The sequence below is a fragment of the Drosophila montana genome, unplaced genomic scaffold, assembly GCF_035044405.1.
Source record: "Drosophila montana isolate Dmon_TW-CO22-7 unplaced genomic scaffold, ASM3504440v1 contig_402_1, whole genome shotgun sequence".
In the NCBI taxonomy this organism is placed as follows: Eukaryota; Metazoa; Arthropoda; class Insecta; order Diptera; family Drosophilidae; genus Drosophila; species Drosophila montana.
In genome coordinates, this window is record NW_026998739.1 from 6,991,395 (window position 1) to 7,017,388 (window position 25,994).

The following is a 25,994-nucleotide window of genomic DNA, read 5'->3' on the forward strand; positions in this document are numbered from 1 at the left end:
TAAAACACAATTTTTATACTTCGCGAGCGACCACTGTACTTGTGATATACCAGGAAAAAATATCAAAAATACTTATAGATCTCTTTAAATTCACAGCTCAAATGCACGGCCAACATATTTGATATATTCAAAGAGGAAATCGAAAGCATCATCGAAGAAGATCGACCCAGAATTATGGCATCCGGCAGATCGTACGATATCAATAATTATCCCCTGGATGAGCATGGCAATGGGCATGGCGATCGAGAACGTGGCGGCTATGAGGATCACAATGAATCGTATTTGACACACTTGGCGCGTAAGTGTTGAAAAATGCACAAGCAAAATGGTGTTTAGAAACTCAACTGTTATTCTGTAGGTCACAAAGAATAAGGAAATGTCTAAGCCTTAAGCATCCAGAGCTTATTGCTATAAAGAAACTAATTGAAATAGTCTGGGAATATATCCTATATATCTATATATCTTGTATTATTCTCTGGCTCAGTGTTGAACAATTTATGAATATCGTAGGGACGGCGATATTTGCTGCTGTGTAGATCAAAGAATAAAAATTCAATTTTTTTTCTTTTCTTTTTTTGCTGATGGAATTTACTCAACCGAGAGCCGAGCTCTAATGCCGCCTCAAGTAGTTTTAAAACTGAACTGGAAAACCTTTTAACAAGTGTTTGCCTGCCTGATCCTAGCTGCATGCAAACTGCACTTGAGCGGCGAGTGGGGGATAGGTGGGGGCAACATTTTTGAGCATCTGCTATGTCAACTTTCAATGGTTGCCCATCAAGTCACTTGGTGTCCTGTGACCCCCCGTTCAACTCCCCTCTCTCACGACTCGTTTGCCGCTCGAACATACAACGTAAATTATGCAAATAACATTTGCCAGCATAAACATTCAGGCAGAGGCAGCTGCTGCTGCTGCTGCTGCTGCTCCTGGAAAGTGGCAGCAGGATAACCGACACGCTTATCGAATCAAATGTTGGGCGGAATCAAATTGCTATAAACTTCGTTTCAGACAGTGAAAGATTGTCGCGGAATCGTTGCAGGCGAGAGCTGATTTTGTGTAGTTGTGGCCCAGAGGTAATTTCAACCTTTGGGGTCTATTTACATACCCTGTAAACATTGGAAATGGCCTAAGCAGAGTATATAAGGCGGATAAGCGTGAAAGTTATTCCAGATTTAAGTTTTCATAGTGTGGGGCAGAAGGAGTATAATACAAGTAACTGAGGAGTATCTCCTAGTCGGGCTTTTTTTTGCTAGCACTCTTGCACTTGCCTCTCTAATTTTCGCTGGAGAAAAGCAAGCTGATTGCTGTGTGGCTTATGCGTTAAACTCATTCTCCCTCCTCTTTCTCCCTCTCTCTCTCTCACACACTTTCGCTATTTGCAAGAGCTGCCACTTATTTGCGGCAACATTTACTTAACGCCAAAACGCAGCAGCAACAACAACAACAAATACAACAACAACAACAAGTACAACATTGTAAACGCATTGAGCTGCAAATTGTATTTAAAATTACATCGACTTGAAAAAATAGAGAAAATATATTCAACGTGCGCATAAAAGTATGCAACATTCTTTGCTGCAAGAAGAGCTCACGCTCGGCAAAATTCACAACATTTTTGGAGGGTTTTCGCAGTTTACTGCTTGTAGTTCCGATTCGAGTGAATTCGATTTTTGTGAACTTTATGCAAATGCAATGTTGACATGAACACCACACACATACATGCATACGAGAGTATATTGACTGGCTGTGGGGCCTTTTTTTTTGGGTGGCAGAGACTTATCAGATATTTTTCAGCTGGTAGCAAGTGACTTAAACTCAATGGAGTGCAAGAGAGTAACAAAAAAAAAACATACAGAATATATCTAATATGGAAATCAGAATTTAAAGAGCATAACGTACTAGCAAATATTAAACGACTCTGTCAAAAAGTACAATAAATAAATAAAAACTAGTTTCTCTTTCACACACATTCATTCATTTTATAAATAGAGAATAAGTTGAAAACAGCCTGATAGCTCCTAGTGTATTCAAAGTTCGGTATATCCCACTAGAATTCAGCCGAAACTACTTAAGCTCTACTTAAACAAGACATTCGAGAGTGAATAACCCTAAATATGGGCTCTTATTAAGAGAGCTCTGCTTAAGCAAGACAGTAGCGAGTAAATAACCCGAAATGTGTGCTTTTATTAAGAGAACATGCTAATATCCTAAAGCAAATAAATGTCCCATAGGACATTTAATTAGGGACAATAAAGAGCAGATCAATTAAGACAATATTCCATTGGATATTTAATTAGGGATATTTTTCTTAGCATAAAGAGCAGCTCACAACTACACGCTAGTTGACCTTGCAATCGGCTTATTATTATTATTTAAAATCCCATAAATATCTTTGCACCTGCATGGCACATACTCTTTAAGATACATTTTTTTGTGTTTAGATAATCTTGTTGCTAATGCACATGTCACGCAACACACAGGCAGCTCTCTTAATAATCCGCTCTGCTTCGCTCACGCTCTCTCTTTCTGTCTCTTTTGCAGCGGATAATACCGCGTCGGGCGCTTCGAGCGCTGCTCACGAAATCTTCTGGCGCGTTTGGCCATTCAAGCTTATGGAGGCGCTGCCATTTCAGCACATAACAAAGCTTCACAGACACATCAACAGGCAGCTTTCAAAGTGGGCGTGGCACTCTGCTAGATGCGCCACATGGCTTAGCGTAGCGAACGGCATTGCGACGGCGACGGCGACGGCGCTGCCCCTCTGCCTGTGGGTGGGCCATCAAATTAACAACTGTCAATACGCTAGCGACAAAGCAGCGACGCAACAGTCGGATAGCGACGGCGGCGACGGCGGCGTCGCGCGTGTTGTCAATGTGACAATGTCAAAGGCAGCATCGAGTGAGAGCGACAAATGCTTTTATAATTGTCAAATGGCATTGGCAACACTTTCGGGCTGCCTGCAACGAAATGACGATGATGATGATAATGTCGATGATGATGATGGCGATGATGACGATGCTGGGAATATGGCAAGTGCTGCCGAGTCAGGCGTTGATTTAACTGCAACTGCAGCAGCAGTGGAAGCACTAAAGCGCCAACATCAACAGCTGTCAGCGACACTTGCCAAAGTGGGCGCGACCGCGCTGCCGGATCAACGATTATTGATGACTTGGCCAACGCTGGCTGCGGCAGCGGCAGCGGCAACGGCAACGGCTGCGACGTGCTGATGCTGAATTAATGATGAAATGCATTTCGGAAAGTAGCTTAAGGTGCTGCACATTTCTCTTAACCAACACGCGATATTTGTTTCGTTCTCTTATTTGTTTTCATGTGAGAAGTAGCGCAATAATTAATGCCAGAAGCAGAAATAAACAAAAATTAATAAATATATGCGCAGCAGTTCGGCTTGGCACAAACGTACTTAAGTGTGTACTTGCAAAAGCCAGTTTCGGGCTTGAAGCCGGATGACGTAGAGAAAGAGCAAGCAAAGAGAAGCTTAAATAATATTTAAGAGGCAAATTGTAATATGATAAGGCAAAGAGAAATGCAAACTAACAACAAAAAAATGTAATTAACGTAATTCAAGTAAATATAATACTTATTAAAAAGGAAAATTTATATGTTTGCAACATATGTACGCATAAACAAAAGACAGGTGAAGCGCATTAAAATATCGTTAATTATTATAATAATTAAAAATCATAAGTATACAAAAATATATAATTATGTATGTATAAAATGCCGTAGCAATTAGTAAGCAATAGACAAATGTAAGAGCAAAACTTACCCTGCAGCCATTTCCCTATTTTTTTATACAATTTAATCACCGCTTCTTTCTCTCTCTCTCTCTCTCTGAGTACGAACGCGTGCTCCTTGTTAAATTGTCTGCGTTGACTGCGCTGCTAACTTTCGGTAGGCGATCCAAAATTGACGTTGTCTGCGCTGCTTTTACGCAGTCTAAATTCACAATATATTAAAGATCACAATAACACAGCAGTAACAAAAAAATTACACACAAAATTTCTTGAATTACCGACGCTGACTGCGCTGCACATGAATGCTCCTAGCTGCACACGCTAACTGTGCTGCCTTTGCGCAAGGCTCACAACAAAAAAACATACCAAAAAAAAATCCCAAGCTAGCTATTCGCTGAGGCCAGGGCTTATTATTTTTCATTCTTGCATTGCCGACGCTGACTGCGCTGCCAGCTTTGCGCGCGCTTTCCGTAATTTTGTACACACACTCACGCGATACACACTACACACGATTGCGTAATAATTACATTAAATACAATTCCTATACACTAAGCAAAGTGCCACAGGTGGGCCTAAGCGTTCTTGTAATTCGCAATTTCATTCTTACATTTATTGTGGACACACACGAAACCGACGCACTCCGCACGACTGCGCAAAAGCAACTGGCAATTAGAAAATTCCTTTGCACTAGTAAAGTACCCAAATAAGGAATTTGCGCTCTCGCTCTCCGTTATTTCCTTATTATATTGCCTACACCGCTTCCACTCACACTGTTATTCTGTTTTGTTTTTTTATTTTATTATTTAACTGATGTCACTTTTTTTATTATAAGAAAAAAGTACTTTATTACCAACACCCACTCACACTTTATTTCAGTTATTTTTAATTGTTTTTCAACTGATGTTATGAGAAAAAACACTTTCTTTGGCTGCAGGCTGCACACTTAAATGCGATTTATTCGGCGCACCAAATTAATTGAAGATATTTAAAGAGAACAAATATACACGTATTTGTATAGCAGAAAGTTTTCATTCACAAATTGCGAGATCACTTGTTTTTACATTACATTAACTTAAGCCGCACGCAAACGAAAGAGAACTGTGAAAAGCTTTTGCGGTCAGCCTCTAATCTGATCTTCAACTTTGCACTTGAGCTTAGCTTTTATATATCGCAGTGCAGTTTAAAGAAGAGAAAGAGGAAACGAAAAAAGCTTCTCTTATAGTTTCTTACGCAGTTAGAGTCAAGTAGTTTGCGCAGTTAATTTGTAAATAAAGTTCTGCTCAACATAAGAATGGAAGAAACAAATAAAATGAAAAAATATATATGTATATGTATATGTAAGCTGGTATAATAACAAGATTATATAGAAAGGAACTTTTTACGGTTTTGGAAGCATGCAAAATTAATTACAAAAAAAAACTTTTCATTTGTAGACGCAAAAAAGGTGCATAATAGCGAATTCAAGGAAATGTTTAAACATGAATCTGTTTTATTTCAGCAATCTAAAAATAACTACAAATTATTTAACATTTTTGGCAAACAAAAATCCAACGGTAAATAGTTCCTTTGCCTTATAAATAAAATCGATGTAACTGTAATTTGGAAGCATGGAAAACGCAAAATGTAAATGAAATAAAAGCTCTTGGGAAATTAATTCATCAGAAAAAAGTTTCGGAATTGTCCAAAAAAAAAAAAGGAAATTTCAATAGAACACAATGCAGCATACTAGGCTTAAGCAGGGAATAATATTAATAATCAAACGAAAATGGAAGAAAATATAATAATAAATAATATAATAATCAAAACTTGGATTAAATTGTATATAGTAAAGTAAGCTAAGAAGTTGTCTAAATAGCACAAAATCAATTGTGAATTTATGGTTAGTAAATTAGTATGTGTAAATGTTGAATATGATATATATGCTGATATATACCCAGATATAAACAGATATATATATATACAGATATAGTGCATGCTAAGGTTTATCTAATCAAAAAGTGTTGTGAAAGTTGTCTTCCCTGATTTACGTTTGCTCAATTTTCTATATAAATCCGTTTATAATTTCCGTTTTCAGTTTTGTTCAGCTTTATAAACATAGAATATATACTTAAATATATACATATATATATATATGTACGAATAGGCATTATATAGATGTTATTCGTGAATTGTTAGTGTATATAGAAAGTCGTAGAGGAACTACGTGTATTTATTCTTTTCAACGTTTTCGATGTAAACAATAAACAAAATGATATTTAAACATTAATGTTGTCTAGCAGCTAAGCTCGAAATTAGACTTTAGATAAATATATTATACGATTAATATATAAAACGCAAATGCTTACATTGAATATAAAATACATATTCATATCTGAAAATAAAAGCGAAATTAAATTAAACCAATAATCAGCAAAAGGAAGAAGAAAAGCCAAAATAAGAATAACAGTCGGAAAATGTTGTAAAAAGTAAAAGGAAACTTTAAAAAAAAATCACTTAATTATAAGCGAAATATTTAAATAAAATAAATGCATAAATGTAAAAAGTGAATTAAATAAAAACTGGCAAGCATTAGTATTTATGGCTATGGGTTAAATAAGAAGCAAATTAAATATATAAACATAAATAAACAATAATAAATTATTAATAATGATTTCCAATGTTTTTCATATTTTAAACTACAAGAATTTGCGCCTCACGCTGTAATCCCGCCAAAGCGCCATCTATGGGCGCGACGAGTGGACGCAGCTTTTCGTTAAGCTTGTGGCTGTGGCGACCAGGCGGCGCACTGCAAAGCTTTCAACAGGCACAGCTTTTGCACGAGCGCAGTTATTGCTGCAACTGCTGCTGCAGTTGTAGTTGCTATTTTATCTATTTGCACACGTTGATCTGAAAGCTTTTCGCTTTCTGCGCTGCCCCGCACACCCCTCATGCAGCACATTGGTTGAGCAAAGCTCCGCCTGAAGGTCAGATGGGACAAGATCCCGCATCGGGCTGTGCAGTTAACGCGCTTCAATGACGACGAAAGCACCGCCCGAGTCCATTTGCATTTACTACGACGCGTTGTATTTCGAATAAAGCCAAAGAAAAACTCCATTAAGTTAAGTGTTTAATTTAAAAATAGAAAATATAAAATAAAATACAAATAAAGCTACGCTTTAACCCACTTCACCTTGACTCGGTTCGGACAACAGCTTCAATTCGTTTTTCAACTTTTTTTTTTTTCTAACTATTTCTGTGTTTTCTACGCACGTGTCTTGCTCTATTGATTGTATCTCCCCTCCCGCGCGCACCTGTCTTCGGTAGTGATTATCTTTTTTGTGCTTAAATCGAAAAGTAAAACGACTGAACAGAAATTTGACCAACTGACGAGCGTCTAATTTTTTTTTGGCTAAATTATTTCTTGTGCCTATTTATGATTTTATAAATATTTATTGTGTTAATTCAAACAAAAAGTTAATAAATAACTAATTTGTGTCCTTTGTGCTATTTAAAACTAAAACGTATTACAAATTGCGGTAAGTATTTTTTCATTTTTGTTTTGGCGGGAAAAATGTGTGCTTATAACTGTGTGCGAGCTTTTTATCTCTTCCCGATTTGCTTTAGAGCAATGTTCTTCCAAAATGTTAACAGCATGTTAACTGGTTAACAGTGCGCTGTTACTGCTAAACAACAGAAATGTTTAACCGAAATGTTTAAATCTTATGCTCAATACAAAAGAATTATTAAAATGAAAAGTGTGTAAAAAAATAAAAAAAAAAATCTGAAAAATATTAATAAAAAATAAAAAATATATATTTAACGAAATGCGTGTGATTTTTAGTGCACAAATGATGCAAATACTTTTAAGCTGCTCTGCCTTGAGCGTGATCTTAGTAGAAAGGAAATTCGACTCACAAAAGAGAGCGCTCTCTTTATTAACAGCCGCTCTCACAAGCTGACGTCGCCTGACAGCTCAGCCTGACTCTCTGTAAGTTTGTTTTGTTTGCAAGCATCTAATTATTTTGCACTCTCTGCGAGCGGTTCGTTGACCCAGGCGGCCTCTTTAATGCATTTATCCAGGCGTCGGGCCACATTTTTCCCATTGGCTAATCCCAATTTACAGTTGCCTCCTGTTGCCTCGGCAGCTTTTGCCGCTGACGAAAGCATGCGATCGATCCCTGGCCTCCAGCTCAAATGCCGACAGTCCGTTCAATTGCCTTCGAGTCGTCCAAGTGAAAGCAGCAAAGTTCCTAGCTAAACAAAAAAAAAAAAATTATAAATAAATTGCTTGCAATTTATGCAAAAAAAAAAAAAAATAGAAGCAATATCAATTCCAAGTTTAAAGTTATTTCTTACTTGAAATATATCTAAAAACTAAAATAAAGGGATTAACTTTATTATAATAAAAGACTCTATATACTAATATAGACAAATCTATTGCGTTGATCACAATTTAAATGCCTTTCGTCGAAAGATTCGTACAAATTCGTAATTTTGTTATGAACGTTTGTCTCGTCGAGGCCCTACAATTTGTCCAGGACCTAACGCATGCCATTTGCTTGGACTTTCGAGGCCTACTCAATCTTAAATAGAGCCGGCGAACTGGTTCGGTAAGTTGGTTCGGTGTTCGGAAAGTGACTCAGTTAAGTGAAAGTGTAACTGTAAATATATGTATGCCCAGTTTTTTTCTTCTTTCTTTTCTGTGTGTTCTTTGCGTTTCCGTTTCTGAAAATGGGGTGTGTCAAAGGAAACCTCATGGCTGTCTGGCAAATATCACAGAGAGGTTATGTTAGTGCCTGGAAATTGGAAAGTTATCTAAAAGTCATTCGAATTTATAAAGCAAAAGGAATGAATTCATAGCCATAATCTCAAGGAAAGGAGAAAGTGTTATCCGTATAAAAATCGTGTACACATTTAATTTAAGCAACATTATTTATATGAAAACTTTGAATGATATTTCAAGGAAATGTAACGATGTAAAATTCAGATATAATTCACATATCGTTGATTCCATTGCATTCTCCCTTCCATTTTTCCCTTACTTTTACTGCCATTTGTCAGGTACTCTGTTAACATTGCGCTTTCATGTTTCATACACAGCTCACCTCATCAATTACAGTGTTGCTCAGACTCAACATACGCACCCACACACCCACACACACACACACAAACACACACACACACCTACTCACACTCACACACACACACGCACCGACTCGCATCTGAAGTAAGAACCCAAGACGAACATCCTTTAAACGACCTTTTGCTTGGTTTTAAAAACTAAACGACCATTCGATAAACAAATTGAACAAGTTGCAAACAACAGCCGTTAATCGATTAGTTGATAACCGTTAACCGATAACCGATAGCCGATAAACGATAACAACGACATGCTCTCCTGTGCCCCATTCAATAAACTGATTTACCCAACGGCCGCGGATGTCTCCGCCATGGCCAGCGCCAAAGCGACCCCCGTTGCCGTTGGCCTCACCACCCTGTCCCTGCCCACGGGCCCGGCGGGGGGCAGCGGTGCGCCGAGCGAGACGCAGAGCGAAATCTCCTCGGTGGACAGCGACTGGAGCGACATACGGGCCATTGCATTAAAATTGGGCGTACAAAATCCGGACGATCTGCACACGGAGCGCTTCAAGGTTGATCGACAGAAACTGGAACAGTTGATAAAGGGTAATAATTATGGCCAAATTATTCTATTTATTAATAACAATTTAACTTAATTGCAGCGGACAGCGCCATTGAGGGCATGAACGGGGCGGAGTATTTCTTTGATGATGTAAGTTGAGAATTAAATTCATAAATTAAAATAGAATTCTTTTTGCATGCTACATTATATTGAAAAGTCTTTTTCCAACTTTATTATATACATAGAAATTAGAATATCGGTAACGAAGAGAATCGAGAAACAAGAATCGTATTCAAATATCTTTTTAGCTACATTTTTATATTTTTTCTTTACTTCACTTCGTTTGAGTAACAATAATTTATTAATTTTATATTATTATATATGTACGTACATAAAGCAATATTTTAATAGTATCCTTCTAATATCCTTCGCAAATATTAAATTGCAATATATATACATTAACTGTTTTTTCTAACATAATTATTAATATATTAATTTTATTAGATTACAGTAAACACTCGGTAATGAGAATCGTATTTTAATATCCTTTTAATTCAACTCTAATAGATTTAACTCTTCTTTTCCTATTAACTCTTCTTTATCTATTATATTTTTATATATAACATAATACAGTGAACACTCGGTAATGAAAGTCAACTTCTAATCTCTACAAATGCTATTCTAATTTATTTTTCCTTACTTCTCTTTTCCATTTTTTATTAATATTAATTTATTTATTTTATTTTATCATAATAATAATCTCCACCTAATATCCTTCGCAAATAATAAATTTCAATATATTTCCCTTTACTTATCTATTTTATAATTAACAATGTTAATAGAATAATTTTAGTCTTGTATATAGGTATGTAAATAATACAGTGAAAGCTCGCTAATGAGAATCACATTTTTAAATCCTTTTAATTAAATATATGATTATATATTATATATTATTATATGTGTTTTATTCTATTAAATATTTATGTACATAATACAGTGAACAGTCGATAATGAGAATCCTATTCTTTTATCCTACGCAAATATTAAATTGGAATTTATTTTTCTCTAGTCATCTATTTATATATATATTGTAATTCTATTAAATATGTGTTTACATTAGATAATCGTTAAATATCCTTCTAATATCCTTGTCGAATATTAAATTCGATTTATTTCGATATTCCTCTTTTTTATATATTTTTTATAACTTTTTAATAATATTTTTAAATAAATTTTTTTTCCGTTCCTCAATTTGTATATTTCTATGAAATGCTTCAATTTGTATTCTACTTTTTTGGAATCCGATTTTAAACTCTAGAATGTCTAAAAGCCCAAATTGTTTAAATAACCTTTAAACATATATATATTTTTTCAATTTATTTATATATCTGTAAAATATTTACTAATTTTTAGTGAACAACAAATTAATGTTAATTATTTTATACTATTCAATTAAAGAAAAACAAAATTATAATACACATATGCTACTTAAGCTCAGATATCTTTTGTATTTGGCGATCTATCAGTGCTAGTGAGACTTGAACCAGCGTCCTTCTCCTCCTTTTATGCCGTTTCCATTCAACTTCATTGTCTTATCAGTATATTGAAGATGGAAGTTATTCAGGGTTGTCTCAGTAGGCATTCGATTTAGTGTATATATCAAACATATTTCACACTCGTATAAATTGTTTAAACGTTACAACAAAATTCACATTTAAACGTTTAGCCGACACATTACAAATTTTAGTGAAGAAACCATAAATGTTTATCTAATTATAATTATCGAAACAAAATTCAAGTGTATTATATAAAGACGCATATATATAACCTATATATGCATATATACTTATTATCTTTTAGATCATGAACACCACGGATACATATGTGAGCTGGCCTTGCAGACTGAAGATCGGCGCCAAAAGCAAGAAGGGTGAGTCCCTTCAAGTACCTACACAATTATACAGCTTATATTTATATCTATCTATATATCTTCCATCTAGATCCACATGTGCGGATTGTGGGCAAGGTGGAGCAGGTTCAACGTGCCAAGGATCATATTCTAGGCAGTCTTGACTCCAGGGTGCATATGCAAATTAACTAGAATTTTCAGCTGCATTTGCTATATATATTAATATATGTATTTCCCTCCTTTTTTTTCAGGGCACTCGCGTGATTATGAAAATGGATGTTAGCTATACGGATCACTCGTATATCATTGGACGCGGCGGCAACAATATTAAACGCATCATGGACGACACGCACACGCACATACATTTCCCGGACTCGAATCGTTCGAATCCAACGGAAAAATCAAACCAGGTGTCGCTGTGCGGCAGCCTGGAGGGCGTGGAGCGTGCCCGTGCTTTGGTGAGACTATCGACGCCGCTGCTCATCTCCTTTGAGATGCCCGTCATGGGGCCGGGCAAGCCGCAGCCGGATCACGAGACGCCGTACATCAAAATGATTGAGAGCAAATTCAATGTGCAGGTAAATCAAAAACAGTTGACGACTGTAGGTATAGAGTCGGGGTTCGGTTTAAGGTTTGAACCAGCTTTCTGCCTGATTGAACCAAAATATGGCTAGATTCCAGTTAATTATCTTTTAAATGTCTCCTATTGTGAAATGTGGTTCGGTTCGTCTTGGTTTGGTTTAAGCTTCGATTCAAATTCATTTTTCAAATAATCTGAATTTCTTTTTTCCCCATCTCCATGGGCCAGGTCATATTCTCATCGCGACCCAAGCTGCACACATCCCTGGTGCTGGTCAAGGGCTCCGAGAAGGAATCTGCGCAGGTGCGCGATGCCACGCAGCTGCTGATCAATTTCGCTTTTGAGAGCATTGCGGTAAGTTTCAAGTAGAGCAGCATTGGAACTGATATTAACTTTCGGCCAATTTAGAGTCAAATTCTTGTGAATGTGCAAATGGAAATATCGCCGCAACATCATGAGATTGTCAAGGGCAAGAACAATGTAAATCTATTGAGCATCATGGACCGCACACAGACCAAAATCATTTTTCCTGATCTGACTGATATGAATGTTAAGCCGCTGAAGAAATCACAGGTGACAATCAGCGGACGCATCGACGATGTCTATAGGGCGCGACAACAGTTGCTCGGCAACATGCCCGTCGCATTGATATTTGACTTTCCGGACAATCAGACCGATGCATCCGAAATAATGGGACTCAATATCAAATATGGTGTCTATATAACACTGCGCCAGAAGCAGCGACAGAGCACCTTAGCGATCGTCATCAAGGGCATTGAGAAATTTATCGGTGAGTCTTAACCAAAATTCAATTTCAAATATCGATAGAAATTTGAAATTGTAGGTTTTAGTATTTCGAGGAATTTCTACGATTTACAGATACGATTACGATTACAAATAAGCGATATACATTATATCGATAGTCAAAAGGATTATTTTCTTCTTCGATTTTACGATAAGTATATCGATAGATTCGATATATCAGCTGACGGTTCAAACCCACATGGTTTGTCTTCTTTCACTTATCAGACAGAACTTTTTATTTATCAAAAAAAGTAAACTTAAGAGGCAATATTTATAAGATTTAACATATTTTATGTTACAAAATTCAATGTTAAAAAATTAAACATTTAGCATTAACATTTATGAAGAGGAAAATAATCTATAAAAAATTAAAAATATCTTTGCATTCTAGATCTATATATTCCCTATAGTACACCCGCTCAAATAGATTATTGTATTGTGGAAAATTCTCTTAAAATTATTTTTTGAAATTATCTGTGCATAAAACATTAAAATTAAAGTCGGATAATATACTGGAGTTTCGCCACCTTTTCTGCCTGGCTTTCAGTCTTCAGTATATTTCTTATAATTGAATTTAATTTTAACTTCAAAAAAGATATTTTACTTTTTCTTAATTTTTCAACGTAAAACTTCGTCAAATATAGACAAAAAAATATTTAATTACAAATTTCAACAACTCTTTAATTAAACATATTTTGTATACCAATTCAATAACTCTTAACGTCAACTTAACTTAACTTAACTTAACTTCTTTTAAGCATTACGCTTCAAATTAATTAGGATTTCCGCAAATTATGATTCCATATTCATGGGATATTGATTTGATGTTTCATTAATTTTTAAAGCAAAACTTTATTAAAAATTGATTTAAAAAATATTTTATTCAAAACTTATGTAAAGTTAAAAAAAATTTAATATAGAGAAAACTACATAATAATAAAAAGAAATTACATTTGATTATTCATGGGATTGTGATTTGATACTTTCTAAATTTTAAAAGCTAAACTTTATCAAATATTGATTACAAAAATATATCATAAAATGCGCTATAAAGTTAATATGAAAAAATTGAAAAATTAATAATCTTAGAACATTTTAAAAAATTACATATATATATCTGAAATATAACCTTGCCAAATACTAAACAGCTTCTCATTTATGTTGCAGATAAAATCTATGAGGCACGCCAGGAGATACTACACCTGGCAACGCCCGTCATCAAGCCGGAGATACCCGATCATTATTATATGCCCAAGGACAAGGATGTGAGTCTGGCGTATCGTTCACAGTTGACGGCTTTGCTTGCGGGTTATCCGGATAGTCCGAAGACGCCCTCGTTGTTGCCCCCAACAATGGGTGGCCAGTTGACGCCGTATGGCAATAAGGCTCACATGCTGCTCGCTGCGGGCGTTGGCCTGGCCACGCCCACCGGCATATGTGCGCCCACGCAGAAGTATTTGCAGCTGCACAATAGCAGCTATCAGCCGCGCCAGGTGTCGACCATGAACAATCTGAACAATTGCAGCAACAACAACAGCAACAACAACAATAACAACTGCAGCAGCAACAACAACAACAACAACATCAGCAACAATAACAATAACATCAACAACAACAACAACAACTATCTGCAAGTGCCCGGCAGCGGTCTGCTGAAGCCGCCGCCCGCTCCGATGCCTGCATCGAACGTTGGCCCACCGCCCACAGTGGGCGTGAATCTGTCGCCGCGGAACAGCTGCAGCCAAAATACCAGCGGCTATCAGAGCTTCAGCAGCAGCACCACCTCACTGGAGCAATCGTATCCGCCCTATGCCCACGTACAGGCGGCCGTATCATCGACCTCCTCCTCATCAGCGGGCGCCAATCGGGCGCACTATTCGCCGGACTCGACATACAGCAGCGAGGCGGGCAGCATTGCGGGCGCCGCCGCCCGGCTGGGCCGGCGCCTCAGCGATGGAGTGCTGCTGGGTCTGGGCAATGCCACGGCGGGCGGGGGGGCACATCTGTTGCCCGGCAGCGCCGAAAGCTATCGCAATCTGCACTATGACCTGGCCGCAGCAGCTGGCAAACAGCAGCTGCAGCAACAGCAGCAGCAGCAACAGCAGCAACAGCAGCAGCAGCATCAGCAGCAACAGCAGCAACGCGCATTCGATTTTGATATGAAACGTGCGCTCGGTTTTAAGGCCATGGAGAGGACTCCGGTCGCCGGTGAGCTGCGCACCCCAACCCCGGCCTGGCTGGGCATGGGCCTAAGTCGCACGTCGCCGGCTCCGATCGAGACGGTCGACGATGGCGTTGGCAATGCCAATGGCTGGCGCATGCCGGCCCCACCGCCGGGCCTGGGCTCGCCCTACGGACTGAGCGCGACAACGGGCCTGCTGGATGCAACGCCCGTCAGTCGGCGCATGCAACTCTCACAACACAAGGATATACACACCCTACTGACAAGCCTCGGCCTGGAGCATTACATAAGTGAGTAAATCCGCACTGAAATCAAATTCTCTGTAACTTCCATTTAATTGTAACGCAATCAATTATAAAATCAATTCAATTCTCAATGTCCGCTTGTCTGTCTGTCTCTTATATCTTATATCTCTCTATAAAATAAAGCCAAGTTCAGCTCTGTCTATTCTATTGTTGGCAATCGATGGAAATTTAGTTTTCATAGCTATAAAATTTTTCAATAATAAATATTAGTAATTAAATTTTCTTTTGCTAGAAGTTTAGATGGTTCAATCAGTTTTTTTTATTGAAATTAACAAGTCAAAATTTAAATTATAAATTTTTAAATTTTTCCATTCAATTTTTACTTCGAACTAATAAAAGTTGAGTTTGTTATATAAAAAAATTATATTTTGATATTTACATTTATATCAACTTCAATATAATGTGGATCATTTTTCTATAAATTAAGTAATAGATAAAATTGGAGATAGATAAATTATTTTATATAGTAGTTCAGATAATCTAACATTGAAATAAACAGTCAAAATTAAAATTTTTCTATTCAATTTGTATTTTATAACTATTATATTAGTAGAAAATAACAAACATTTTAATATGTATAAAAGTTAGTTTAAATTATTTTGTACTGTAGTTTAGTCCAACGGATTTATTTTAATATTTATAATTTTATTTCCTAACAATTTCTTTATATTTATGGAGAATATCAAAAATATATTTATATATATTTTATTTATATATGATATATTTAAATATTTTTTTTACTGTAAGACAATATGGTCAAATTTCCCATAAGTTAGTTTACAAAATTATTTTTATACCATTCTTTTATTTTTATATTTATTTATTTTATTTTTATATTTATTTATTTTTTTTTAGTTTTTTTTTTATTTTATTTATTTATTTATTGATATTTATATTTTTATTTCGTAATAATTTGCAGTAATAGTTGAGAATATATTAACATATTTTGTTTATGTAATATAATAATATGAACTTTCTTCTATACATAATTAAAAATAGTTACTTATTCGTTTACTAAAAAAAACTTTAAATAATAATATAATATATAATTACATATATTTTTTGTTGCAAGAAAATTGGATAATTTTCTCATAAACTAGTTTAATAATTCTTTTGGGTTTCGCAATAGAGTTTTCAATCTTTGAATTGAAGATTGTTTTTAGATCCAAACATTTAATTAAAAAAAAGTCAAATTTTAAATTGTTTCATTAGAATTTTATTTCAACAAATCTTAACACTAGTTAGAAATAACATAAACTCTAAGTATCATATAGCGAATATTTACATATTTACATGTATTTTTTTTTGCAATATAATATGCTAGATTTTTTAAGAAATTATTTTCAAAAAATAATTATGACAATATGCTAACCATTTTATTATTTTTGTTTTGTAAGGAATTTAATAATTTTTCGTCATATTTTTAAAAGCTGTTAGACTTTTTTTATAAATTTTAATAGGAGCTAAATAGCCTGATATGTATATACAAATATTTATTTAGTTTCTTAGTTAATTATGAATATAACAATTTATTATTATCTAACAGTGTATTATAATTGTTATTAGCTATAATATAATTATTATTAATAAAATTATTATTATTAATATTATTATTATTATTATTATTAGTATTATTATTATTATTATTATTATTATTGTTATTATTATTATTATTAATATTATTATTATTATTATTATTATTATTATTATTATTATTATTATTATTATGAACTCTTTTTTTTGCATTATTTTTATAGAAACTATTTTAATGTGGTAATGTTTTGTAAAGGAATAAGGAAGCAAAATGGGAACAGGATGGGAATACGGATGTCTTCCATCATTGTTTTTTTCTTTGATTCTGGCTTATTTTAAAGCCAAATTCATGGGCCATCAGCGTCGTGTATTGTTTTTTCGAAATAATCCAATTTAGAATTTGTGTAGAAGATTTGCGTAGATGACTTGTATTGACGACTTATGTAGTAGATTTGTGTAGAAGACTTCAGTAGAAGATGTAAAAAGTTTCCTTGTTTGCGTTTAAAGATTAAAAAAAACAAATGTAGAAGAGTTGTAGAAGACTTGTAGATGTTCAATTTCTTTTTCCATTCGGTGCTGCTGAAGCTTATCATCGTCTTATATTGCTTATTTGAAGACGACTTGTGTAGAAGACTTGTGAAGCTGAGTTCGTAGATTCTCAGTTGTTTCTTCTTGAGCGGCTGCTTTTGCTTTCAAATTCTTTTCCAAGAGCGTACTGACGAGTTAAAACATATTGTCAGTGTTGGCAAGCGTATGAAATATGATTTCATTTTCCAAAATTTGTAGAACGGCATCAGACATTTGCAGCTTTGTTGTGTTAGCTTTGAAATTATGTTGTATTTGTTGAGATATCCATTGGATCGTTTGTTGGATTGCTTGAGATATGCCAGGTGGATTTGATGTAGTGTTGGTAAGGTGTGGAGAAGTAGGTTGTGGGGAAGTAGGTTTAGGTAGGAGTATTATTTTAAGTTTCTTTTTGCACTCGTGCTGTTGCTCATTTTTTTAAATGCCTTTTTTTTTAATTTGTATTGATTTTTTTTTTTGGATTTTTGGTTATATGTAATTTGTTTTTTTCTCATTTCATATTTTATTTTTTTTATGTTTATTGAAATTTTTTTTTGCTCTTGTTTGTACATATTTCTTTCTCATTATTTCAATTTTTTGGGTTTATTTTTTATTTTTTATTTTTTTATTTTAATTTTATTTTTTTTTTATTTTTTTTGTTTTTTTTGTTTTCTGGTAGCATTTATATTTTGTTATGATTACAATTGAGCTTGTGTATAATATATATTTTGTGTGTATATATACAATATAATAATATAATATAATATAATATAATAATATAATATAATATGATAATATTATTATTTTTTTTATATATCTTAAGTGTAAATGAACGTTAATTCTATGGTATTTTTGCAATTAGTTTAAATATTATATTTATGTTATTTATGCCTTCATTTGAATTGCATTTAAAGTTGTTCTATATAAATATAGCGAAAATCGTGCTTTATAAATCCATAAGTATATACAATTTTTGTATTATTTATATATTGTTGGTTAACTGTTTGTTTTATTTTCTAGAAATTTTCGTGCTGAACGAAATCGATTTGGAAATGTTCTCGACCCTGACCGAGGAGAATCTCATGGAGCTGGGCATTACCGCGTTTGGAGCTCGCAAGAAGCTGCTGGCGGCCATTCATACGCTTCTGGCCAACGAAGCCGCCTGCAGTAGTATGCCCAGCAGCAGCTCCTCGCAGAGCTCCTCGCCGCGATTCTCCGGCAGCGCTGCGCCCGGAGCTGAGCGTCGCCCCTCGAATCAGTGGTAATATGCTGTGGATGGTGTTGGTTTATCCATGATTATGAGAAGTAGCTGAAAATAAAAAAAGTACTACAAAAACCCCAAAAAAAAAAAAACAAAAAAAACCAAAAAAACTAAAAAAAAAAAATTAAGAAAACTTTAATAATAGCTAAAAAATAATGCCTACACTCAACTCATTTATTTATTCAACGTAATCCTAAGGTCGCTTGGGGCATTGAAAATTGTAACAACAAATGCGAGATCCACAAAAAAAAAAACAACAAAAAAAAATACAAACATAAACATAATAAAAAAAAAAATAAACTAGTGTGTACAACAAAATTTACAATTTCCAGTTTGGCTTGACTAATAATCGCATTTGTACTCAAACGAAATTTATTATATGAACTATTTATGAATATATAAACAAACGTATTTATAATGTATATTGTAAAGAAATGAATTTAACTGATGGAAAAAAAACACAAATTGTTAGAAGAATACGTACATATATATACCCAGTGTAAAAAAAAAAACAACGAAAAAATAAACAAAAAACTAATTGGATAAAACCACTTTTTGCGTATTTGTATTCCGAGCAGCCCAATGAAAATTATATATACATATGAGAAACTAAATTCAATTTTAAATAAACACTTTAACCAAAAATACTTTGCTTAATTTAACGTTTAGCATTAACATTATAATTATTGTAAATATCATATTTTCAAAAATAATTTGATTCTATTTGCATATGATTTAAATTATTTACATTTATTTTATAAACATTGTTGATTGTTATATCTCTAATGAGCTGCCCTACGACTGGCCTGCTTATCAAATCCTTGCCTTAAGGCAATAAATCAATAGTATTTTTTTCCATTCAACATAAGCAAAGGTTAAATTAGTTTTGGCACTTAATTTGCATTTGTAGTAATCAGTTTTTCTTTAAGATTTCTGATTATTGTTGTAACCGAATTTTAAATATTCGATAGTTATTGCTTACGATGCTTGTGTACGATATTTATATACGATATTTATATAACTACTAGATCCGGTGTGCTAGTTCATGAGTGAACAAGCTGAGCTGCATCAGATACCGATAACATAAGTTATCGACTTATACTCTAAAATGGTCTGTTCAACACGCAAATGTCGAGCTTAACATGTGTGTGTGTCGGGGAATAGATGTTTTTTTTTAAATTAACCGCTGTATCGATAATTACTTTGGGTGTCGATTGTAGATGGTGTTGTATAGGTCTGCATTTAGACAGTGCTGTTAAAGTATATAGTGGCAACGCTAGCTATCGAGCGTGGTTTTGGGAAGGTTGCCAAAAGGAGGCTGCTTTTGAAAACACATGAGAACGAAGCAACACTCTGAAACTCGCTGCACTCGAAATTAATAAGCTAATAAGGGAAATATTAATAACTACGACAGCTCATCTCCAATATGTGCTTGGCGTTTTAGATAAATTGTATGCCAATGCATAGAAGTATCTTAGAAGATGAAGATTCTTATCGTAAGGGCTAAGAATATCAAGTTTTAAGTTTTAATTTCAGTTGGGTGACAAGATCAAACGAAATTGTGGCAGTCTCATCCCCTTGTTAAAATATCAATAATCGATAAATCATAGCTTAGTCGTGAACGGGTACGGAACTTGATCAGCTGTTGGTTCCTGAAAACGACTTTCTGGAGACAGTCATGAGAATTGGACAATCACGTATATAAAATATAGTTAAACCTTTTTGCTAATGAATAAAATATGCGAGTTAAGTCGCACAAAATGATAAATGGATATAATAGCGAAAGACGTAGACGATAAAATTAGGCATATAAGGTAAAAATAGAAGGTCACACAAAGTAACGAAAGAAGAAACGGATTAGTCGAGAAAAGAGAAAAGTGCAGCAGTTTTAGAAAAAAGAAAATTGAAACGATTTAAAATAATCAATTTGAAATTGACACACTGCTTTGAAAATACTTTACATAAACATAATCTTTATACGTAAGTTATTTCCAATGAACCATCAAAGTACAAATATACAAAGGTATATTTATATAAAAAAGGCATATTGTGGCATCGTAATAAGTCGAATCATTTAATTGAATGTTTTTGTTTTATATTTTAAAATTGCAATGAACTGAATGAATGCACGATATTACATTCAATCCATTCCAAAATCGATCAATTTAAACGATACAATTTGTTTTGAAAGAAAAAAACACGTCGTGTTCGCTTTAATCCTATAAATTAGAAAAATGTAGTATATATGTAGTAGAAGGTAGACAATTTTTATTGAAAAAAGAAAAACACAAGAAGGAGGAGAACTGCAAAGGCAGTTCCAGGAAAATCGCAGCGTATTGTGCAAAATTGGAGTAGTCGATCGTAATTACTTCAATTCAAGTAAATACGATGTGATAATGAATGTAATGGGAAAAATAAAAGAAAAGCTGTCAGATAGCCAAAAAGAAGTTAGGACAAAATCTGATTTAATGGATAAGAGGCTAGATGAGTTCGATAGGCAGATAGATGAGTTAAATAAATATCTGAACGAACCACAACCAAATATGGAGAGACAATCGCGTTGGAACTCCCACATCACGTGTTCTTCTTACCCAAGAAGTACAACACGATGAAAGAGGAGTCTCTAGCTAGAATAAAAGGAGGGCGTTACCAAATCATAAAACAGAGAGCGGTAGACGCTCAACATTACTATACATAATGAATTAATTTTGGAAATTTTTTGTTATGTTTGATGTTTGTTATTCTTTGTTAATTTGGGAGGAGCTAACATACAAATTGCAAGGAATGCAAATAAATATCTAACCGAGAGACGATTGCCCTAACTCCCACATCACGTGTTCTTCTTACCCAAGAAGTACAACACGATGAAAGAGGAGTCTCTAGCTAGAATAAAAGGAGGACGCTATCAAATAATGAAGCAGAGAGCGGTAGGCGCTCAACATTATAGTCTTAGTTTAAACATTGCAGTTCCTACAGAATTTTTGAATTTTTTCCAAGTCGAAGAAAATCACGTTTGTTCACTAGTATGTTTTTTTTTTCGTCTATCTATATTTTCAGAAGATATGTTACAATGTATTAGTGTAAGTGTGGTGAATATCACTTTTCTTGTTCTGATTCCGGAGTTACATTGGCGGTTGGATAACGACGGCCAGATACACTACTTGTGTGAACACTTTGGTAATTGTATTTTTTTTTAATTTAGGAAATTTTTTGATATGTTTGATGATTGTTATTCTTTGTTGATTTGGGAGGAGCTAACATACAAATTGCAAGGAATGCAAATAAATATCTAACCAAGAGACGATTGCCCTGGAACTCCAACATCACGTGTTCTTCTTACCAAAGAAGTACAACACGATGAAAGAGGAGTCTCTAGCTAGAATAAACGGAGGGCGTTATCAAATAATGAAACAGAGAGCGGTAGACGCTCAATATTACTATACATAATGAATTAATTTAGGAAATTTTTTGTCATGTTTGATGTTTGTTATTCTTTGTTAATTTGGGAGGAGCTAACATACAAATTGCAAGGAATGCAATTAATTGAAAAAGGTTTTTATTTTGTTAATTTGGCATTGTTAATTGTGTAAAAACCAAGAAATTTTTAATTTAGGAAATTTTTTGATATGTTTGTCGATAATGCATCGACAGCAGACCTAAAATAAGAGACCCCTTATACATAAGCCCTAGCAACGAAATTTGTAACAATAAACCTTAGAAGCCCAAAATCATAGATTCTTGGTGACAATAACAATTCTGGCGTGGGACCGATCATAAAATCAAAGACCACTAGATATAAACATCCGCCACAATCGTTATTCAGGCTCTTAGAATATTCTTGAAAACTCATTAAGAGAATAAATAATGCGAGTATTGCTAAAAAGAGAGTGAGCTTATGATCTTGAGAACCCTCAGCCGATGCTTGCTGAAGCGAACTGGATATGATAGATGTTAAAATAATCCGGCTCGAAGGACCAAATGTTGTAGTAGGGCGTCCGCAGGGCTTCCAGGTAAAAGCGGGCGAATTTCTGGTAATTGAGGGAGCGATTCTGCTCTGAAAAACTGAATTTTTTCCAAGTCGAAGAAAAACACGTTTGTTCACTAGTAGGTTATTTTTTCGTCTATCTGTATTTTCAGAATATATGTTACAAATTATTGTTCTGATTCCGGAGTTACATTGGCGGTTGGATAACGACGGCCAAATACACTACTTGTGTGAACACTTTGTTAATTGTATTTTTTTTTAATTTAGGAAATTTTTTGATATGTTTGATGATTGTTATTCTTTGTTAAGTTGGGAGGAGCTAACATACAAATTGCAAGGAATGCAAATAAATATCTAACCGAGAGACGATTGCCCTAACTCCCACATCACGTGTTCTTCTTACCCAAGAAGTACAACACGATGAAAGAGGAGTCTCTAGCTAGAATAAAAGGAGGACGCTATCAAATAATGAAGCAGAGAGCTGTAGGCGCTCAACATTATAGTCTTAGTTTAAACATTGCAGTTCCTACAGAATTTTTGAAATTTTTCCAAGTCGAAGAAAATCACGTTTGTTCACTAGTAGGTTATTTTTTCGTCTATCTATATTTTCAGAATATATGTTACAATGTATTAGTGTAAGTGTGGTGAATATCACTTTTCTTGTTCTGATTCCGGAGTTACATTGGCGGTTGGATAACGACGGCCAGATACACTACTTGTGTGAACACTTTGGTAATTGTTTTTTTTTTTAATTTAGGAAATTTTTTGATATGTTTGATGATTGTTATTCTTTGTTAAGTTGGGAGGAGCTAACATACAAATTGCAAGGAATGCAAATAAATATCTAACCGAGAGACGATTGCCCTAACTCCCACATCACGTGTTCTTCTTACCCAAGAAGTACAACACGATGAAAGAGGAGTCTCTAGCTAGAATAAAAGGAGGACGCTATCAAATAATGAAGCAGAGAGCTGTAGGCGCTCAACATTATAGTCTTAGTTTAAACATTGCAGTTCCTACAGAATTTTTGAAATTTTTCCAAGTCGAAGAAAATCACGTTTGTTCACTAGTAGGTTATTTTTTCGTCTATCTATATTTTCAGAATATATGTTACAATGTATTAGTGTAAGTGTGGTGAATATCACTTTTCTTGTTCTGATTCCGGAGTTACATTGGCGGTTGGATAACGACGGCCAGATACACTACTTGTGTGAACACTTTTTAAATAAGGAAATTTTTTGTTATGTTTGATGTTTGTTATTCTTTGTTAATTTGGGAGGAGCTAACATACAAATTGCAAGGAATGCAAAGCTCCCACATCACGTGTTCTTCTTACCCAAGAAGTACAACACGATGAAAGAGGAGTCTCTAGCTAGAATAAAAGGAGGACGCTATCAAATAATGAAGCAGAGAGCGGTAGGCGCTCAACATTATAGTCTTAGTTTAAACATTGCAGTTCCTACAGAGGCAGCTGTGGAATATTACCAAAACAAAAAAAAATTTATCGATAGTTATTGTTGGAAGTTCGAGAAGTAAATCGCGCATTACAAGCAGTCTAAGGGCTCTTTTGATTTTTATTAAAATTTATAAAACATAAAAGGGGCCGAAGTGCGATGCAAACTAGCATCTCCTCAAAACATTGCTACAGAACTGAAAACTTGGGTCTTATCTGTTTGATGTAATTAATAACAGAAGAATATAATAGAGAAGAATAATATTTGAATTTAGAATAAATCAGAAGAGAATAATACGAGAAATAATATTCATTTTACAAATCGAAATAGTTCTTAAACGAAGGAAAAGTTAATCCCCTACATAAAAGCTCGATTATCAAAAATGCAAAAAAAAACTCATGATAAAAACTTTCTAGCTTCAGAAAATAATATGTATGTATATAGTGACATATTCACAACAACACAATTTTGAACCACTGTAATTCATAAATTGCATTGCAAAGTAAAGCTCGCTGTATGTTTACAAATTGAATAATCATAAAAATAACATGCAAGAGCAAAAAATAAATATTTGAAATTTCTTCGGCCAGCCGAAGTTACTGCGGACGGGCGGAACTAAGTCGACTCAGCATTTTGCTATATTTTACTACTATTTTTTTAACAATTTGTTTACACTTTTGAACTATTTTGTTATAAATTTAAAAGGCACTTTCTCGGAAACACTTTCTATACAATTAACTTAAATATACTAGCAGCAAAGCTGAGTCGACACCGCGAATTGGCAACACGTCACGACGCGACAACGTTTAGATTGAAATGAACTGAAGATCAAAGCTGAAGCAGCCCTTTTATAGGGCTAGCTCAGGTACAAATAGACCTTCAGCTGATCTGCACAATTAACGGTCAGACAGGCAACTGGCGGATTAAGAAGAGGTCGTCCTTTGCAGGCTGTAGATAGCTGCTCCTGAGTTTCAAGGTAACGCGTTATTTCCAGGAATTATTGTATTTACCTAAAAACCAGAAAAGCCCAGCTGCATATGTTTGCGAAAGGCACCAACGGCATTTTGTTAATTAAAATATATGTTAGCTACCCATATAAACACTTATTTCATTTAATAACAATAATTTGTGCATTTCTTATAAACTTTAGTTCAAAATGTGGGCAAACTTGATGTATAAAGGAATTACACAGCATCCGAAAATCGGGTATATACATACATATTTTTATAATTTTATAAAACAGCCTCAATATGTAAATATATAACAAATCATATTATATCATTTTAATTTATGTTAAATAAAATGTTTTTATTAAAAACTATTTTAATATATGTAAATATTAATTTTGGTTCCTATTTAGTTTTAATATTCATAAACGAATTGTTCATTTGTTATTGTAATAGTTTTATTTTCTATGTTTAATTTAATTATTATATTTTTAATATTTTTTTTTTATATTATATTATATAACATATTGGTTACTAATATTGTTTAATATTTTATATTTTGCTTTAATTATGTTCAATTTAATTTATTCAATTTTGTTTTATAATTTTTTATGACAGCGCTTATATTATTAAAAAATATATTATTACATCTAAATAATAATATATAAATAATTAATTAATTTATATAGCACAAATGTTAAGCGTGAGTGTGCGAGCATGTTCATGGCGATGTCTACGCCGCCACGATTTTAAGTCAATGTAAAGTGTCATCCCTAAAAACCAGGCGCACATAATAAGCAGCTGCTGTTTTAATCTTCGAATTCCCATCACTTCAACTAAGAATGTGCAGAGGCACACAGAGAGCGTAAACTTGAGAGAGGTGCATTTTGAAACACACGTGCATGCAGTAGAAAAGAATGCAAACGCTGATAAGCATTCGATTCTGCTCTCAGCAAAATAATTAGAACCGCGCTCAGTACAGCTTCCACAACTACGCGCTCAGCTGAGCTCTCAGCTGCGATCCATTGAGTAATAAATATCCAAGCTGTTGTTTACGCCTTGTGTTTTGTATTTGTTTTCTCTCCTCCTACGCGCGA

At 34.3% G+C, this 25,994-nt stretch overlaps 3 protein-coding genes and 1 long non-coding RNA gene across 6 annotated transcripts in view; 3 read left to right on the plus strand and 1 right to left on the minus strand.

Annotated features, from left to right (window-relative positions):
* Window positions 1–3,386, plus strand: part of beat-Ic (beaten path Ic) — a 66,348-nt gene extending 62,962 nt beyond the window's left edge. For 2 of the 3 annotated variants that reach the window (XM_064697882.1, XM_064697883.1), the window contains 2 exons: window positions 97–298; window positions 2,540–3,386. In XM_064697882.1, coding sequence (XP_064553952.1) covers window positions 97–298; window positions 2,540–3,225 — 888 coding nt within the window. In that variant the 3' untranslated portion in view covers window positions 3,226–3,386. Of the gene's footprint in view, window positions 1–96; window positions 299–358; window positions 493–2,539 lie in introns of those variants that run through there. The other variant, XM_064697884.1, reaches the window with a different exon arrangement.
* Window positions 3,387–7,521: 4,135 nt separating this feature from the next.
* On the minus strand, window positions 7,522–8,231 carry LOC135438865 (uncharacterized). Its single transcript, XR_010437945.1, has 2 exons — window positions 8,089–8,231; window positions 7,522–7,986 (listed from the first exon to the last, which is right to left on the minus strand). It is a non-coding gene; the product is annotated as an uncharacterized LOC135438865 (long non-coding RNA).
* Window positions 8,056–9,183, plus strand: LOC135438864 (uncharacterized). Its single transcript, XM_064697397.1, has 2 exons — window positions 8,056–8,342; window positions 8,833–9,183. The coding sequence occupies exon 1, from the start codon at window positions 8,190–8,192 to the stop codon at window positions 8,322–8,324; it is 135 nt and encodes a 44-aa protein (XP_064553467.1). The 5' UTR covers window positions 8,056–8,189; the 3' UTR covers window positions 8,325–8,342; window positions 8,833–9,183.
* Window positions 9,123–18,811, plus strand: BicC (protein bicaudal C). Its single transcript, XM_064697396.1, has 9 exons — window positions 9,123–9,417; window positions 9,474–9,523; window positions 11,234–11,303; window positions 11,374–11,453; window positions 11,534–11,860; window positions 12,091–12,216; window positions 12,271–12,652; window positions 13,834–15,138; window positions 18,271–18,811. Exons 1-9 carry the CDS (start codon window positions 9,123–9,125, stop codon window positions 18,513–18,515), a joined length of 2,880 nt encoding a protein of 959 aa, XP_064553466.1. The 3' UTR covers window positions 18,516–18,811.
* Window positions 18,812–25,994: the final 7,183 nt, after the last annotated feature.

Bases quoted from the DNA above. Each gene is read 5' to 3' on its own strand.
- LOC135438864 (XM_064697397.1), top strand. From the start codon at position 8,190: ATGCCTTTCGTCGAAAGATTCGTACAAATTCGTAATTTTGTTATGAAC.
- BicC (XM_064697396.1), top strand. From the start codon at position 9,123: ATGCTCTCCTGTGCCCCATTCAATAAACTGATTTACCCAACGGCCGCG. The intron at 9,418-9,473 runs GTAATAATTATG...ACTTAATTGCAG, and splicing joins ACTGGAACAGTTGATAAAGG to CGGACAGCGCCATTGAGGGC. The intron at 11,861-12,090 runs GTAAATCAAAAA...TCCATGGGCCAG, and splicing joins AGAGCAAATTCAATGTGCAG to GTCATATTCTCATCGCGACC.